Source organism: Hypomesus transpacificus, chromosome 4, assembly GCF_021917145.1.
Source record: "Hypomesus transpacificus isolate Combined female chromosome 4, fHypTra1, whole genome shotgun sequence".
Classification (NCBI taxonomy): Eukaryota; Metazoa; Chordata; class Actinopteri; order Osmeriformes; family Osmeridae; genus Hypomesus; species Hypomesus transpacificus.
In genome coordinates, this window is record NC_061063.1 from 7,454,876 (window position 1) to 7,473,245 (window position 18,370).

General features: G+C 45.4%; 1 protein-coding gene across 5 annotated transcripts in view; it reads left to right on the top strand.

Moving 5' to 3' along the window:
- arhgef1a (Rho guanine nucleotide exchange factor (GEF) 1a) overlaps window positions 1-18,133 on the top strand; it is a 24,516-nt gene extending 6,383 nt beyond the window's left edge. For 2 of the 5 annotated variants that reach the window (XM_047019184.1, XM_047019183.1), the window contains exons 6-29: window positions 389-428; window positions 726-870; window positions 8,016-8,178; window positions 8,782-8,849; window positions 9,074-9,131; window positions 9,557-9,689; window positions 10,481-10,590; window positions 10,777-10,920; window positions 11,073-11,323; window positions 11,542-11,667; window positions 11,928-12,045; window positions 12,124-12,200; window positions 12,324-12,495; window positions 12,760-12,836; window positions 12,958-13,130; window positions 13,219-13,286; window positions 13,822-14,010; window positions 14,569-14,661; window positions 14,887-14,936; window positions 15,148-15,189; window positions 15,278-15,328; window positions 15,549-15,866; window positions 16,024-16,195; window positions 16,817-18,133. In XM_047019184.1, the coding sequence (XP_046875140.1) occupies window positions 389-428; window positions 726-870; window positions 8,016-8,178; window positions 8,782-8,849; window positions 9,074-9,131; window positions 9,557-9,689; window positions 10,481-10,590; window positions 10,777-10,920; window positions 11,073-11,323; window positions 11,542-11,667; window positions 11,928-12,045; window positions 12,124-12,200; window positions 12,324-12,495; window positions 12,760-12,836; window positions 12,958-13,130; window positions 13,219-13,286; window positions 13,822-14,010; window positions 14,569-14,661; window positions 14,887-14,936; window positions 15,148-15,189; window positions 15,278-15,328; window positions 15,549-15,866; window positions 16,024-16,195; window positions 16,817-16,887 (2,909 nt within the window). In that variant the 3' untranslated portion in view covers window positions 16,888-18,133. The other 3 variants (XM_047019185.1, XM_047019186.1, XM_047019187.1) reach the window with 3 other exon arrangements.
- Window positions 18,134-18,370: the final 237 nt, after the last annotated feature.

An 18,370-nucleotide genomic window follows, 5' to 3' on the forward strand; every position in this document is an offset into this window, starting at 1 on the left:
TTCACTCTGAATCTTCCAAATTACACATCTTTAGGAGGATATGTGTCTGATCAAGTCCTTTTAATACTTTATGTAATTTCTCTGTAACTACTTAACAATCCATCCTTCTAAACTATTTTCCTCTTTACGTCAAACGACATCAGTCTGTGCACCTGGCAAGTTTTCTTTTTCTTGGACGATTGCACTGCAGCAACTGAATGAGCATCAGGTGAAGTCCAGAATAGTTCCCTGTGTTTTGTGTTGTTTAGTTAAGAAATGTCTTTCTGTTTTGAGCTAACCTTGTTCTGCTGAGTTTGTAGTTAGCTATCACAGCCACAGCCTGTTGTGTGAGTTCCAACGAGTGCTGGGCGTTAATGTGTTCCAATTTGGGTTTCTGGTTTTCTTCCAGAGACTTTACCACACTACCAACTCGGAGGATCCAGGCAGAGGTAAGTCTCATTGTTTCCCGACTGCTTCCTTTGCAAACAGCCGTCCCCATTTCGGTTCTGTTTCGCCGACACGCACAGCAGACTCCATTCGGGATCACAACAGGATGGAGCCCCTTATGCTTGAACTGAGTTTCATATCCCTACCAGTATTGTTCATGTCCCATGAAGTGGGGAAGATGTACAGAATGATTCTGGAATGTCTTCCCTCCACTTGGTTCACTGTCTTCCTCCTCTCTGAGTCTTTCTGTCCCTCATCCGCTCCCTCCTTGGTGTCTCATCCCCTGTCCCCCTCCTCAGTGTGGGTAGTGACCTGGGGCTCCTGCACTGGGAGAAGGGGGGAAGCTGGACGGAGCTCGAGAGAGAGGAGGACAAGGAGGAGAGGACTGGCAGCCCTCTGGAACGGACGCTCAGTTTCTTACGCAAGATGGCGGGCAATCGCAAGGTACTTTTTTTTACTTTTATCCATCAATATTGATGTGTTTTCTGCTTTCTGACTTCCACTGGAGCCAGTGAGGAGTGTCAGTTTTCCACGATGCTATGTCCTCTCTAACTAGTCGAACTTTGTTCCAAGTTGAACTTGGCCTCTGTCAATGCGCAGTCTGATACCGGAACATGATAGCAGATTTTGCACAACTGCCTATTAGGAGCTTTAAGGAAAGCATTGCTGAACCCCCAGCAGAGGGCAGTGTTTAACTGTACCGTGCCATGTCACTGCCAGCTCCCCGTCAGTTCCCTCGCTCTGACGCAGTACATCTGGAACGGTGTTCGTCCCACTGTCGTCATTAGTGTTGTGGGTCAGCGTCATGCTGCGTGCTGTCTCACTGTTGTGTGATTCAGTAGAAACGTCCTGAGTCACATAATTCAGGTTATTAAAAAAAAAATGGGACAGCCTAAGCCAAGAAGCTACTGTGAGGGTGACTCAATCATTTGTTCTTTTTCTTGGGCCTAAAATATCCTGTGCATCATACATACATGCACACACATACACACACACACACTCACATAGTTTTGTTCTGCACAAAAGTTAGTAGTTTGTAGTTAATAGGGTTATCTTACCAATTGGTAGTTCTAACAAGATTTGAAGTATGCTGTATGTTTGTTTTTATTTTCTAGTGAGTAATAGCGTGTTTGTTCTCTGCAGGCTGGTTCTGTGTATTAGCTAGTCTCTCCTTTACAGTAACTGACTGGTTGTTAACAGGAAACTGTCCTCAGGCTGCATCAGTTGAGTGCTGACAGATGACATCATAAGCTTGTGATAAAACAGTCCCCCAGGCACAAGAAAACTGCTGTGAATGTGGTTTGTTTGTGTGGGTGCGTGTGTGTGTATGTGTGTATTGTCACCCATGACCCCATGATATTCCACAAGGTCCACTTCACTATAGGTCACACCAACAGGCTGTCATAATGATGTGACAGATTACTAAATAGTTAAAACGCATTGTGCCTATGTTATAGACAGAGAGAAAAAATACTGCAACAAAACAAGAGCTACCCATGCCAGTGACAACATGAAGGTTAAATGTAGTCTCCAGTCCAGTATTCCTGGCTTTTCAGGTCTCTGAGACCTTCATCACACCTCCTCTAGTGTAAAGGTACTTTCTAAAAAGCATTGAAAGCAGCCCACACACTGGGGGTTGTGTGAGTTTCAGCAGTTTATTGGGGGTGAGTGTTTGCTGTTATGAGTCTGGAACATTCTTTTTCTTTAGAGGTGGATTGGGGATTAAGACTTTAGTGACCAATTAGTGACACCTACTTCATGGTTGGTTATTGCATGTGTGGTGTGTTGAACTTCATTGTCTTTGCCTACGCGTAGTATCAGTGTTCAGCCTGTTTCGTGTCTGATCGGCTGGTAGTGTTTTTGAGGTGGAAGACTGGGTGTGTTTGATACTGTAGGTGAACAAGCGCCATTTATGTCTCTCCCTCTCTGCCTGTGCCTACATGAGTAGGCTTGTGTCGCCAGTGCATCCTGTAGCCCCTGACTAGATCTCCTGTCTGTTCCTTACCCCATCTCTCCCCCCCCCCTGTCACACACACAGCCCTGGTACCTGTGCTGTTATTTTGGCCCAGACACCCAGTGTGCATTCCTGGAGCTGAGTGACAAGACTTGTGGGTGAAGGCTCCCAGCACCTGGTCATTATCTCACTGGAGCGCAAGCTGTGGAGCTCTGAGACACCTACACATTATAGACCCAAAATACACTTAGTGACAGGCGTACACTTGTGTACAAGCACACACACAGACAGCCAGGAAACACACAGACAGACTCTGAGTTACACAACTCAACCTACAACATCCCCACCATACTATCCCCCTGTCTCTACAGTTATATACACACATACTTTCTGCTCTGTCCATGCTAGTATTGCAGATACACTTTAGTACACACACACACACACACACTCCCTAAGTGGCACAGCTCTGCAGCGGAGCGGTAACCCACGGCAACGCGCGGATCTGGCACTGGCCAAATCCAACAGTTGCTGTCGAGGAAAAGCCTGATAGTGGGGCCGCACTGCCAAACATGTCACACTGCCACTCTGTCAATCCACAAGAGTGTGTGTGTGTCTGTTGCTAGTGCCGATTAGCACGTCCTTGAATGTCACAAAGACCCTTCACTCCCACACTGCTTCCCTGAGATGAAGCCTTATGCAACACCTACTGCTGGTAGCATGTGGTACACATAGAGGTAGGGCCAGATAGCGGACAGTGAATCCGTGAATGATTTGAATCTTGGGACAACACTCCATCCTATTGGAGTGGATTACTACCACCCAGAAGTGGAGCCAGATGTCAGCCTAGTATCACACAACCCTCACTGACCATATCCATCCCCTGACAAAAAGACATGAATGGTATATTCATATATTCATGCCCTCGTAGCTTCCGATAACATGAGGTCATGACTGAGTAAACTCAAAAGATGAACTTTACACACACACACAATTTTGGTCACAAATGATAAAAACCTTAAACATTATTTGACCAAAGAGCCCTTTGTTGGATGATGTTGTTTTCTGTAACTCTAAAACACAAGACTGGTTGTCTGTTGGAGAATTGGACAGGGGTAGAGGTACTGCATTGAGAGAGAGAGAGAGAGAGAGAGGGAGAGGGAGAGGGAGAGGGAGAGGGAGATGGAGAGGAGTGGGGGGAAAGAGAGAGAGAGAGGATTGGGGGAGAGAGAGAAAGTGAGGGGAAAGAGAGAGAGAGGGGGAGGGAGAGTACAGAAACTGCTCTGTGGAGGTCCGCCCACTGAACAATCTGTCCTCTTTAACTTTGATCCTTCTAATAGATGGTTATATTTATCACTAGTCAAGAGAGAGATGGAGAGAGCTGAGAGAGAGAGACAGAGAGAGAAGATGATGTGGCGATACAGGAAAATGGTTCATAAAGTAATTATTTCAAGGTCACTGTGTAAAAGTGAGAAACACGTCTTCTCAAAAAAAGGCAATGTACGAGCCACAAAACAACAAATATAAGTCAGAATTCCCCAGAAGCTATGGCATTCTCTAATAGAAAAATACCAAGCAAAATGACCATGTATTAAATCTAAGAGCCACGGAAGAAAATCCAGTTAAAGTAGTTAATGTTAACTATATTTCATGTCTGTAATTCTCTCTGTATACTGTCTCTCTAACTCCACCTCACTTTGAGACTGTAACAAACAATTTATATGATTAATTAAGTGCTGGTCTGGCAGAGCAAGCTGGCACCAGATGTTGTTGAAGGAATATTGTCATGGACACCAACCCCATCCACTCAGAACTTAACTCATGTACAGTATAAAACTTGATGGAAGTGGTTGCTACTTCCTGTAGTAAACCTGTGGGTTTACAACTAATTTGGTTTGCACACTTTGAATATGCCAGTGTTTTGATTGTAATTAATCTAGGAATCAACTATTTTAGAGGCATAGCCGACTGTGCATTTGACACAGGTGTGTATATTACACACTAACTATTAAAAGAGACTCATGCCTGACTTCTAAGGTTAAATAAAAAAAGTTACGAGCATGTGTCCTTCCAGTGACAGGGAGATGCTGCTGCGGTTATGCTTTAAGGGTTGGTTTTGAAACCAGACCTCCTCCAGTAGGCGCGGTTTTGGATGCTGCGCTCACGATATCTACTGTTGAAAAAAAGAACACATACGAATTTCCTGTATGAGAAAGCCACCGATAAAGCACCAGCAACGGCGATCCTTAGGCAGGGGATACCTAACTGCTTTACCGTGTTTCTTTCAGTTACGAGTTAGGCTACAATCGTTATTTGCGATTGATAACTAGTACCGCACCAAAAGCAGATAGAAAGCCCCGTTTTACAGACAGAAGAAATACGCCTCAAAGACTTATCTTATTTTAACGGATCTGGATTTCAACATGTCCAGAGTCGCAGATTTATCAAAAATTCGACAGGAAAGGATGAGGGAAATCAGTTTGCGGGTGAGTTTGACAAAATTATTGGATTAATTGGTTCGTAATTGTGTTTTACAATAGGTTATTATTACAATAATCTACCATTTTGTATATGTTAAAAACGGTATACAGGCTGAATCAGGATAAGTATTCCGTTTATGAACTATCAAAATGCAGCTGTAGCTGAAGCTGCTGGTTTAAGGAAGTTTGCGCAACAAGAGTGCAGCAACTTGGCAAGAGGAACAGACGCACTCGCCATTGTTGGCCATCCCCGGTGCAGCTGGTTTGTCACTTTATTTTCAGTCTCATTATTATGGTCACTAATAAGACTGCACAAAGTATATTTGTGTCTGTAACGGCCTATGTGCCTGTGAGTGTGCGTGTGTGTGGGTGAGTGAGAGAGAGAGAGAGAGAGAGAGAGAGAGAGAGATAGAGAGACAGAGAGAGAGAGCGTTCGCTCTTTCTCGAGAAGGATGGAGCGTGCCCTGAACCACATGGTCAAAGATACCGGTGTGCGCGCGCTCATGAGGGCGTCCGCGTATAGGAAACACTTTAACCTGATCCATTTGACATGTAACACATTATTCATCACGCATGACATTGGATTCACAACACGATGGGATGCTGCATTGTATCCACACAGTAAAGCGTAGAGTATCAGAAGACAAGATAGTGAAAATAAAACAGTAGTAGTTCATCTACTGGATCTGCCCAATATTCCCTGTCTCTGTCATGCTGTGTTTTAGCAGCAACGGATTAGTAGACATGAGTAATGTTCCTGCCCTCCTGGACAGCACTGTTCTAGGCATGTGTGGGTGTCTCATTTTATTGAGATGCTCTAGCAAGAGTATATCAGAGTGGAGATGAGTGTATTCCCTGTGTGTGTGTGTGTGTGTGTGTGTGTGTTTGAGCAGTTAGCATAGGCTTCATGTGCCCTTTTTTACATGGTAAGTAAGTTTTTTACATGTCAGTATGTAGGCCTTTGAAAAAGGACACGTGTGTGTGTGTGTGTGTGTGTAAGGTATGTGGACTCATGCAAGCTCTTTATTGAGGTGAGTGAAGCAAGTGTGTGTGTTTGTGTGTGCGTGTGTGTTTGACTATAGCAACGGTTGCCATAGAAATGCCACTCTGTCGGTGTGATATTATCTGCTTTCTCTAGCACAGTGGATAACTGAGAAAACCTTGGCTTTTCAGTATCATACAGTACAAGCACAGTCCAATATTACACCCAGCATCCACTCACTGTAGTTTACACAGAAGGTATGAACAGCGCTTACCAGGGTCAAATGATTCATTGATCTACAGGGGGGCAATGATATTCTGTAGACAAGACATTTCTTTCTCATTGAGTCTTGACATGCAAGCGAATAGACATGAGTTTTACAATTTATGAAATGAAATTCACTACACTTACTGCAGTACATTAGTCATACAAAGTCATTATGCTGATTTTACATTAGGGGTGATTTGTGACGAAGATGATTCCTTTTACCAGAGGTTGACTAATAATCTTAATTTCCTGTATAACAGGGCTGCATGTGCACAACCTCTGCACATAATGTTCAAACCTGGTTACACAAACTAGTTTCCTCCGACGGCAAGGTGGGAGGGAGAGACTGAATAGTGCAATCTATAGTACACTGGGGAAAGTGTGTAGGAGAATGTTTGTAGGCGTGAATGTGTTTTGGAAGAAGAAGACTGAGGGCGAAGGTTTGCTCAAGATGGGAGGGCAAAATCAAGAGGAAGTGGAGAGAGGTGCAGGATATGACATCAGACAGGGAGCAATGATGAGTAATGATCAGTAAAGGCTGAGATCTGTCTGTGACCATTCACCTCAATGGTTCTTGTTTCAGTTTGCACTCTATGAACCTCCAGAACATTCCAGTACAGTGACCTTAACTTGCAGTGTGGTAAAAAGACTTGATCTTCTTATCGTTCTCAGGGTCCAGATTCTGTCAGCCTCGCATCCTACTGTGTGTTATGTCGGTCAGGGAGACTAAACTTAAATCCACCCCAGGCTCCACTCTGCCCAGTGTACCTCCAGAGAACAGAAACCAGGCTACAGGGCCACCTCAATCCACACAGCAGTAGAGTTTACTCCCAAACTGGAACACACATCTCTGTCTCTCTCTCTCCCTCTCTCTCTCTCCCTCTCTCTCTCTCTTTCTCTCTCTCTCCCTCTCTAGAGACAGGTCTACAAGGTGTGTATACACTGTATATATATATATAATTATACAGACCTGTGTTTGTGTGTTTGTTAGTCATTAGTGAGTTAGGGATTTCCTCTCAGAACATATGTACGTACTCCTGCTGCTAAAACCTGTGATGTTTTAATGACAGTGTAAACATCAGTACTTCTACAAACACTGAATATAGTACAAATCTATAGACATCTCTGTCTCCCTTCCACCCTCCATCCTAAGTGTACCCACTCTCAGACCAAAACTAATTCTAGCTTATAGCACATTGACAGATTTATACTAAAAACAGGGCCTGCTGCCTTTTCTGTTGGCCTACTTTACAAAATGTGCCTTAAATCATTAGAGGATCCAACTAAGTATGTGTGAAATTTCTAGATTATTTTGTATTTTGCTGTTTTGCTTGACCCTGTGGTCGATGTTTATCAATCTTCCTGTTTCATAACCTTGGCATGTGAGGATCACATAAAGCTTCAACTCTTCCTCTCAAATCTACCCTTCTCACTGCATGAAGTAACCGATGAACAGAAGGGACAGAAATAATAGTAGGAGGTGAAGAAAGAGGGTGAAAACAGAAATCAGTTTATCAATTGTGTCTTGAAAACAGCATTTCAGAGCTCTTTCTCTGCCCCTGCCTCACTCTCTTCTCAATTAAATGTTGTGGAAGTTTTAACAAAGGCGTTTCTTTACATACCCTGTTCCTCCTATCTATAGCTGTTACCTTATACACGCTTAACCCCACCCTCCATAGCCTTAAAAAGAGGAAGTCTGCACTGTGTGTTTCCTGTGCGTAAAGTCAACATGATATGAAACTCGACATTCCCTGCAAGACACAGGTGTTCACCGGCTGTTCTTCTAGTTCACAGGTTCCAGCAGAATTTCTCTTCCACCCTTTGTTTTTCAGCAAATGAGATCGATCAATCAGATCACTGTTGTTTATGACGGGGGTCCTTCTCTGCTGTGTTGGGTGTCTTTCTTCAGAACAAGGAGAAGGAGCGCATGAGGGAGCGAGAGAAAGAGGCTCGGGAGAGGGAGGCTCGCTACAGCAACGGCCACCTCTTCACCTCCCTCACCATCTCTGGTACCACCCTCTGCTCAGCCTGCAACAAGAGCATCACAGCCAAGGAGGCCCTGAGCTGTCCCAGTATGTATGACCTCTGCCACCTCTTCTACCACCACTCTAGCTACAGTACGGCTGGATTGGAATTGTACTTTGGTTGCCGTCTGTTACCGAAGATATGATTGTAGTATTGAGTTTTACTCTCCTCTCTAATCCCATCCGTTTGACAGCACTAAATCCACATACTTCAATGGAACACCTCTATGGGGTTTTTTTTTCAAAGGAAATGTGTGTTGGAGTAACTACTAAACCTCATTGGTGGAATTCTTACATCGTAACAATAGTCATTATTGTTGAATGTTTTAAGTATGCACATACATCTATGGTACATGCTGACACTGACTAAAAAAGAACAACAGTTTTCTCTTAGATTAACATGGTGATCAGAGACTGGGTGAGAGGGTTTAGAATCCCCCCTGGGTCTCTACCTCCCTTAGTTCTGAGTCTGACTTCCTGTCCTAGAACCCTGCACAGGAAGTGAAACTGATTTGAAACAATGGAAGCAGCAGCCAGGAGGAGATGAGACAGAAAAGGAAGTTGGATAAAAGAGAGGAGGTTAAAAAAAAAGCACAGAAAAAGACAACTTTGAGAAATAAAGTCACTCATTTGTTGTCCAATTCCTTACAGCCTGCAACGTTACCATCCATAACCGCTGTAGAGACACATTGCCTAACTGTGCCAAGATGAAACAGAGGGTAAGATCCCTTTACACAATATTATGTGTTTGACAAACACATCCATTCATACTAAATATTCACTGTGTTCACTGGGTTCATACAACAATGGACATTTGTATTTAAATCTGTGTCATTTATGCATTTTAACATTTAACGCTTACTCACGCTGACCTTATGGTATAGTTTGCTAGATGCATTGTAGCTAGCTAGCACATGTAGCTAAACTCTCCTCATATCCACAGCAACAAAAGATGGCTCTCATGAGGAACAACTCCTCCAATGTTACTCTTCGTACCAAAAGTGAGTCGAAACGCACCAACGAGTGGCCCACTCCACTAACCCTACACAACATGTTCGATGAAATGGCAAATACATGTTGAGTCGTTGATATGAAACTGCTCCTCCTATTCCTTCGCCTCACCCCCCTGCCTCACCTCCCTGCCTCACCCCCCTGCCTCACCCCCCTGCCTCACCCCCCTGCCTTACCCCCCTGCCTCACCTCCCTGCCTCACCCCCCTGCCTCATCCCCCTGCCTCACCCTCCTGCCTCACCCCCTGCCTTACCCCCCTGCCTCCCCCCCTGCCTCACCTCCCTGCCTCACCCCCCTGCCTCACCCCCTGCCTTACCCCCCTGCCTCCCCCCCTGCCTCACCCCCCTGCCTCAACCCCTGCCTTACCCCCCTGCCTCCCCCCCTGCCTCACCCCCCTGCCTCACCCCCTCCCCAGCCCCCCTGATGAGGGAGCGGCCCAGCTCAGCCATCTACCACTCAGACAGCCTCCGCCAGTCCCTGCTCGGCTCCCGTCGTGGACGCTCAGGCCTCTCCCTCTCCAAGAGCGTCTCCACCAATAATATTGCAGGGTGAGTTCTGACTCCGCCCACATGGCCTGTGCTCTAGAACTGGGTGGAGTTATTGGAGATCCCCTGCTAAGGATAGGTGGGATTGCTACACTGGAGAAAGAAAATATAATGTTGGAACCAAATTGTTTGGTCAAAATGTTGGTGGTGTTTGTGATTTTATGAGTACCCTTTGGGCTTAGTCCATAAATAACCAAAAGTTTAAAGGTTTTACGGTTTTAGCCTAACACCCTTTCAAAATAATTATAATAAAGATAATGATAATAAAAATAGACCACAGATAATAATAAATAACAAAGCCAACATGAGAGAGGTGTGATGTTGACAGACATATTTTAACCCATGCATGACGACTCATCTTTGTGTGTGTGCGTTTGTGTGTCAGGACACAAGCATGAATAGTGTAATTCACAGTGGTCATTGATTGGTATGTATTGTACATATGTGTGCCATTGTAATTGTGTTTTGTGTTGTGTCTTTTATGTGTGTTTGTGTCTGCTTGGGTTTCTGCTCCATCTATGAATTTTCTTGTTGTGATTGGATTTATATCTGTGTTTGTTGTGGGTGTGTTTGTACATGTGTATAAATGTACACTCAATGTCTTGGGATTAATTATTTTGTTTGGATGGATGTTATTTACACATGCATGTCATGTATGTGTGTGAGTGTGTGTGTTTGTGTGTGGTGTGTGTGTTTGTATGCTTCTATATACGTGTGCTTGCATGTGAATGTATATCCCTGTGTCTTGCTGCCTGTGTGTGTGTGTGTGTGTCCTGGTCCATGCGTCTGTATAGGAGCCTGAATGATGACTCTCCCCTGGGCCTGCGTAGGATCCTGTCCCAGTCCACAGACTCCCTGAACTTCAAGAACAGAGCCATGTCCATGGAGTCTCTCAACGACGAGGGTGAGACTGAGCTCTGTTCAACACAAACCAGATGTCCTAACAGAAAAACAAGTCTGCCAGTAAACCCACCGAGCCCTCTGTTTCGGACGGCTGTTTGTATTTGTGATTTTACCAATGTGTCGTCTCTTGCCGATCCAAATGTTTGGATCGATAAGAGGTCGATGTAACGTGGACTTCTGCCTTCAGGAGAAGTCTACTACGCCTCGATGCTGGAGGAGATGGAGATAGAGGGGCGGGACTTTGAGGCAGACTCTTGGAGCATGGCGGTGGACTCCGCCTACCTCCAGACGCATCGCAAAGACGTCATCAAGAGGCAGGACGTCATCTACGGTGAGAACGCCCTCCCCCCCCCCCTCGGACAATTGACTTCTGTCTTTGGAGCAGTTCTCTTCACTTCAACATCTCTTCACCCGAAACGCGCGTGTAAAAGTCTGACCTCCCCTCCTCCTCCTCCTCCGCCCCCCCCCCCCCCCCCCCCTCAGAGCTGATCCAGACGGAGCTGCACCACGTGCGGACGCTCCGCATCATGGAGCGAGTGTTCCGCCAGGGCATGCTGGAAGAGGTGCAGCTGGAGCCGGGCGTGGTGCACGCCATCTTCCCCTGCCTGGACCGCCTGATGGCACTGCACGGCCGCTTCCTGGCGCAGCTTCTGACCCGGCGCAACCACAGCCTGGAGCCGGGCTCCTCGTACAACTTCACCATGCACCAGCTGGGCGACGTGCTGCTGGAGCAGGTAACACACGGGACATATGCGCGGGACGGCACACGTGCGCACTGTACGCGTGACGCCGCTCCGCCCAGTTGAAAGATTCTACAGTTTTCCTGACACTCAGAATTCCCTGAGACCCTGAGTTTCTGTTTCTGGAAGCGGTGCAGAATAAAACGCTGCACACACAGTTGTTGCGGCTGAAGACCTGCTGTTGGCGGTTCATTACTGTGTGTGTGTTCTAGTTCTCAGGCCAGTATGCTGATGAGATGAGGAAGACTTATGCCGAGTTCTGCAGTCGACACCTGAAGGCTGTTAAACTGTACAAGGAGCTGCTGGCCAGAGACAAGAGGTTCCAGTACTTCATACGGGTGAGCATACGTCCTTGCTAGTTCCCTGAATAGGTCTTCAGGGAATTTAAGAGCAAGAGTTATATCAACACGGACTCTAGCAACTTAGGCTTGAACAGCTGGCATCCAGCCAAGTATTTTATTCAAATATAAGTTCTGAATTTAGAACTTAATTGAATTTGTAGCTTGATAGTGAACCCTATGAGAAAATCTCTCTTTCTCTCTTTGTGTTTCCAACACACTCTCTTGTTCTCTCTCTCTTTCTTTCTCATCCGTGTCAGCGGGTGAGTAGAGGTCAGCTGCTGCGTCGCCATGGTATCCAGGAGTGCATCCTGTTGGTCACCCAGCGCATCACCAAGTACCCGGTCCTATTCCAACGTATCCTCGACAACACCAAAGGTGAGCCAGATAACCGGTCGGATTCTTCCACAACTCAAAGCAGGGCCATTTCTCATACAGCCTCTCTCCCTCCACCAGACAACGAAGAGGAGGCTCAGTCGTTTGTCCAGACTCTGGTTGTGGTCAAAGAACTGCTCAGCTCGATCGACCAACAGGTAGCTACGTAAGACCCTGCTAGCATGCGTAAGCTCGCCGCAGGCCAACCTATAAGAGAGAGGGCTAGTGTGGGGACCCTTGAAACACAAACACATACACACTGTTCCTCTGGCGTGGGCCAGGTTCTGGAGCTGGAGCGGACCCAGAGGCTGCAGGAGATCCAGGCTCGGTTAGACCCACGAGCCGAAGCCAAGGTTAGAGACGGGCAGCTGTTCCGAGGAGGCGAACTGCTCAGGAGAAGGCTCATCCACGAGGGCACGCTGCTCTGGAAAAACCCTGGCTCCAGGCTCAAAGGTCAGTGCTGTGTTTGCCTGTGTGTGTATGCATGTGTGTGTGTGCCTGTGTGTGTGTGCCTGTGTGTGTGCTTTCTCCAGAGAGAGATGCTTTAGGGATTTGTCTCCTGACAGTTCTAGACCTAGTTCATGAGTTTATGCTCAATGTTTTGGTAATTCTTTCACATTGGATAGTATTGCAGCAGCTGTACAACTGTCATCCCAACTGCAAGGATGGTGGCAGGCTGGTTAAACATGTTGGTTACTTGTGTGTGTTTGGTCATAGATGTGCAGGTCCTTCTGATGACAGACATCCTCGTTTTCCTGCAGGAGAAAGACCAGCGATACATTTTTCCTTCCCTGGTATACACATGCATTCATCACTCATTGATCTTATTGATAGTTTATCAAACATAATTGATGTAATCTATGTTATTTTATTCTCACTTTGTATTCCCCCATATCTCTCTCTCACTCTCTCTAGGATAAGCCTCCAGTCTTGTCTCTGCAGAACCTAATACTGAGGGACATAGCCAATCAGGAGCGAGGTCTTTTCCTCATCAGCGACTCCTCCCCTCCAGAGATGTACGAGGTCCACGCAGCTTCGAAAGAGGACAAAAACACCTGGATACGCGTCATACAGCAGACAGTCAGGAGGTGTGGAACCCACACACCCTGTTACACAAACACACTTGTACACACACACACAAATACACAAGCTCACAGTGTGTTGTTGTCCCTACAGTTGTCCATCTCGAGAGGAGTTTCCTCTCATAGAGACTGAGGATAAGGCCCTTCTGAGAAGACTGAAAGGTCAGCACTGAAAACGTCACACATGCTGCAACATGATGCTAACATGGCAAAGGAACACTCAGCTTATATTAACCACTATGTAACTACACAGCAATACATTCAACAAAAACATTGTAGGACATAGGAATTGCTATAAGCCCAATTGGGAAAAGTGAGGTGACTTTATGGATATATCAGCCAGTTCCTCAGCCACGGCTCTCCTTCCTCTACCTCACTCTTTCTCTTGTTCTCTCTCTCCCAACAGTACAGCATGTAGTTCTCTGTCAGTGTGTAGGAGGACAAGTGTGAATCCACCCTCCTACACAGTGGAGGAAGGCATCTATACTGGATATCCATCATCTTTCCCTCTCCCTCTCTCTCTCTCTCTCTCTCTCTCTGTCTCTCTCTCTCTTCCTCTCTCTCGGGAGGAAGTGCTATGCATGATTAAGATATACCTACACCTTTCCACAATGGAGACAATCTATTGGCAAGGAACCACAGTTACTGACCCATCCATTTGAATGTAGCCCTCTGTTCATGTTTCTCCTCTTCCCAGCTGACATCCAGCAGAAGGACCGAGAGGTGTTGGAACTTCTCCAGGAGAGGGTCACACTTTTCTCTGACCTGGCTGAGGTCACGGGGGGTCAAGAGGTCACACTGCCCCCCAACTCCCGCAACCTGTTCCGGGCCGACACGCCCCAAGCCCCCCGGGGGGAGAAACTCCTCATGGACGCCGTCGCAGAGGGTGCGCTAGTGGGAGGGGAGGAGAAAGGGAGGAAGAGATCAATTAGAGAGAGAGAAGCAGGCTACTTGTGTTATGCTACAGATAAAGGGAGGGGTGGGGGGTTTCCAAGAGAAGTGATGACAGAGAGATATCACGAGAAAGAGAGATGTGTGTAACTATTTATCAACTAATGACTACTGCCATAACCTTTTACTTGAAAGATTGAGTGTCACATTGCTATTTTATTGGCCACGCACTTTATGTAACCATAAGCTGAGAGAATGTAATTCTCACTATGCTACTGATGCCCTGTGCAATGTGCTGGCACAAGATGGCTGCCAGATGGATACCATTTCTGGTATGCAATTTAGGTAACTGGGATCTAAGATGCCTCGATACACCAAGCAATTTCTAGACAAGCCAATAATTCAACCATCAGTCTGTATGAGTATGAATTAATCACATCCTAATGTCATTGTCATGGAGTCCTAAATTTAAAAAAATTCATTTGATGATACATTGGCTTTCTTATTATACTTGAAGCATACTGATGATGCTACATGCGTTTGTGTTTGTCAGTGGACAGGCTGAGTGAGATCCTGCTGGGCTTTGAGATCCCTCTCCCCTGCAGTTTCACCAGACAGCAGAACCACACTGGGGCGCTAGTGATCAGTAAGTCCCTTCGTTGCCAGTGAGTTGCAGGTGACTATGCTCGGCACATATTGTACTCCATGTTTTACATTGATAAGTAGTACCAGCTGTCCCACTATAAACACATGTAAGGATAGTGACGGACTGGATGGTCATGTTGGTTACATTTACATAACGTTTGACATACATACAGTGCGCATGGTGAGTACAGTCGATGATCAGGTTTGCTTTTTTGCTTGATCTCAGATGGTCAGGAGATGGTCATCAATGGAACAAACGAGGCCCCAGCACCACAGGTCAGGTTATTTATCTGTCCATCAATCAGCAGATGTGGACCTGTGATCATAATATGATAAACCATTTAACATTGAAATTGATTCATTCCTGAACACATCAGTGTGTAAGTCTTTCGGATGTATATTTGGATGATTAAAAGCAATTTCCACTGATTGTGAGTAGATGAAAGTAATTCACAGATCCTTGTTATTTCGTGTTTAAATATCACAGGACCGCAATGGGAATCAAACAGGAGAAAAGCCGCCCAATGAGGTGAGACATTAACCACAGCTAAGCAGCTTGATCTTTGTGATTCAACTAGATATCAACTGTTTAAACAGGATGTATGTGTGTCTTGCAGGAAGTATGTCAGAGGCTGGTTAATCTGAGTGCCCATCTTCACGCTCTCCAGGTCAGGTTACTTTTCATCTTTATCGTTATGTGTACAACTATACATGACTACACTCTGTTGACTTTGCCATATGTCATATTTGATCAACGTTGGGCTGATCCCACAAACAGGTCTTTGCCTGTTTCACTTCCATAGTTAAGAACTGGTTTAGTCCTTCAACAGAAGCATTGGGATCGTTCTACAGACACACTTAATTACATGAAACATGTGCTTCTCCCAGGCTGCTGTGATAAAGCAGGACTCCATCCTGGAGCTCTGCCTGCGGCCCGAGGGGGCGGTCCCCATGGGCCGGGTGTGGCGCTCCCTGTCACGTGACGCAGGCATGGCCGAGGCCAGCACGGGGGCAGCCATCGGGGAGCTGACCCTGCTGCAGAGACAGCACAGTCTGCTCCAGGAGGAGCTGGGCAGGCTGAGAGGGGCCGAGGGCCGGCTGAAGGACAGCGAGAAGGCCCGCGTCCAGCTGGAGAGGCAGGTCCGCGACATGAAGGCCAGCAGCACCACCATCACATCTGTGGAAGGTCCCGGAAGCTCAGAGAAGGTTGCTGAACTAATATGTCTGTTTTTATTCCATCTGTTATAATTCCATTCATTCCAAGATCATTTTTAGGGAGGTGTGGGGGGTGGGGGTGGTGGGAGGGACTTAGTCGACTATCTAAACTTCTAATCTTCCATTTCATATCTGCCATTGGTCCTAGACACCCGCTTCACGTAGAGGGAGTGAGACAGCCCCCAGCGGCGACGCTGCATTGGCTGGCCAGGAATCCGTCGACCAGTCAGACGGCCTGCAGGACTGCAGCGATGTGGAAGTGGACGTGACGTCAGACGAGGAGGATGAAAAAGTGTCACCTCGCTCCGAGAGCCCCCGAGGTCAGAGATACAACTTCCTACTGTAGCGAAACATGACTGGACGTAGCTAAGAGTTAGCAACTATCTCAATAAATGGGCCCCCATATCATTCCCTGTGTCAGAGACATTCAGTTGAACGTAACTGAAAATATCAGACGATGCGTTTTTCAAGAAGCGACATCCACACTGTGGTATTATTAATCAGGAATGCACTTCGGAAGAGATGGGATTCAACTTTACCCTCTCCTTAATGCTAATGCAAGCCCACACACGCTTATGTAATACATTGATTTTTTGTTGAGGCACAAAATGTCTCTTAACACAAATACTTTTTTCAAACACACAACACACAGTGCAGTGTGTGTGTGTTTGCATGTGTACACACTGAACCTTACCTCTATTTAATGCTCTCTCTATTACTGTACTGTACGCGTGTGGGAGGATACAGCTTTCCTGTGTCTGTCTCTGTCTTTCTGTTGCTCTCCCCATCTCTATCTGTATCCTGTTCAAATATAATGAAGAACAATACAGTGCTGCTGTCCCTGTATGGTTGTTCAACTGTGACCTATGTGAATATGAAGCATTGATATAACAACGGTATGACAGATTGGAAGTTGTTTATCCATTTGACTTTTCTTTCAGATCTCCAGGACATTCCAGAAGAGAGCGAAGCAGGACCAGACCCACGAGAGTCTAACGTGTCACACTGCTAATGACTGCTGTTCCAAACATGGCCTTCAAAATATTTGGACCCATTGTCACCGAAGCCCGACTTCCCACAATGGGCCGAAGAAAATTAGTTGTGAAATAGTCTTCCTCTTTTAACTAAATAAGGAAGTAACATATTCTATATAGTTTTTTTTCCATGGCTTAGCTTTATAGAGTACACAACCCGTGGCAATATGTATGACATTATTTTGTGTTTTCGCGTTTTGGATGATCTGGATTTATGTGGCTTCATTTTGGAATCGTCAGTGGACTAATGAGGACCTACCAAAGTGGTGTTTCAAACAGAAGGGGGAGGAGTCAAGCAAAGATGGTTTTCCAAAGAAGGATATGCAAGAAATGGACTACAGATTTAATAGCCCTGTCTGGATGTTCAATCCTGATTGGCTTGGGCAAGACTTGCTGTATTATGGGCATTTTGTTTTTGTGTTTGGTTGCCTGTTAAATATTTCCATAATATGATGTATGAAAGTCACTGGTTAAAGGGACCCAATACATACACACATGGATTCACAGACACTGTAATGGATACATGTCTTTCACCACTTGAATCCTTTACATTTTAGTAATTATGATTGTCAACACTGTTTATGATGCTTATGCTTTCTACTTATTTATTCCTCTATTTAAGCAAGTAATCCAATTGTAACATCTTATCAAGAAAGGCTGAATAGGACGATAAATAAGAAAAACTGTAGGTGCACTAATGAAATTGGATCTCTTGTTTACAATAAGTTTCACTTATGTTAAAATAATTATATTCATTTGTTGCATTTTCTGTCATGAGAATTCTTGCAAGAGTCTTGTGTGGCTTGCAGTAATCTTAGGAGTTCTTTCAAATGGAATGTTATCCAATTGGTAAGTCTTACACTTAAATAAAGTTGTACTGTATTTTCTGCTTGTGGACTAAAATGGACAACAAAGACAGTGTATTGAGGTGAATGTTCCGGAATGTAGACCTCGTCGACTTCCTTCGCACTTTGTGATCCCCATAAGGAATACAGAACTCAAGGTCAACACACTTTGAAAAAAGCCTTCATTCTTCTTAGTAAAGCCACTTTTGGGATGTTCACACAACGGACAACCAGACAACCCTCATACCTGACTGTATTGTTCCTTTCCGGCAGGAATTAGGCCTACTTATTTCTGTATCATTGTGATTTCTGTTGTCTGTAACTCTGACAGTGCCATATTTTACTTTATTGTTTATAAATCTGGATGAAAAGTGCAAAATACTGTTTGGAGGGATAACTGTACTGCATGCAATTTCTATACAAAGCTATGACACATAGATTGTGACATCCAATATGACATTGACATGTTTTCCTATTTACCATCTGTCCACACTATTCTGTAGAACTGGTAATAATTGTCAGATCAACTTTTGATGACAAGACAGGCTATATTGATCAGCTGACCTTATTTATAAGATATTAGGTGTGTTCGACTTCATGCAGCACCGGCGGCGCC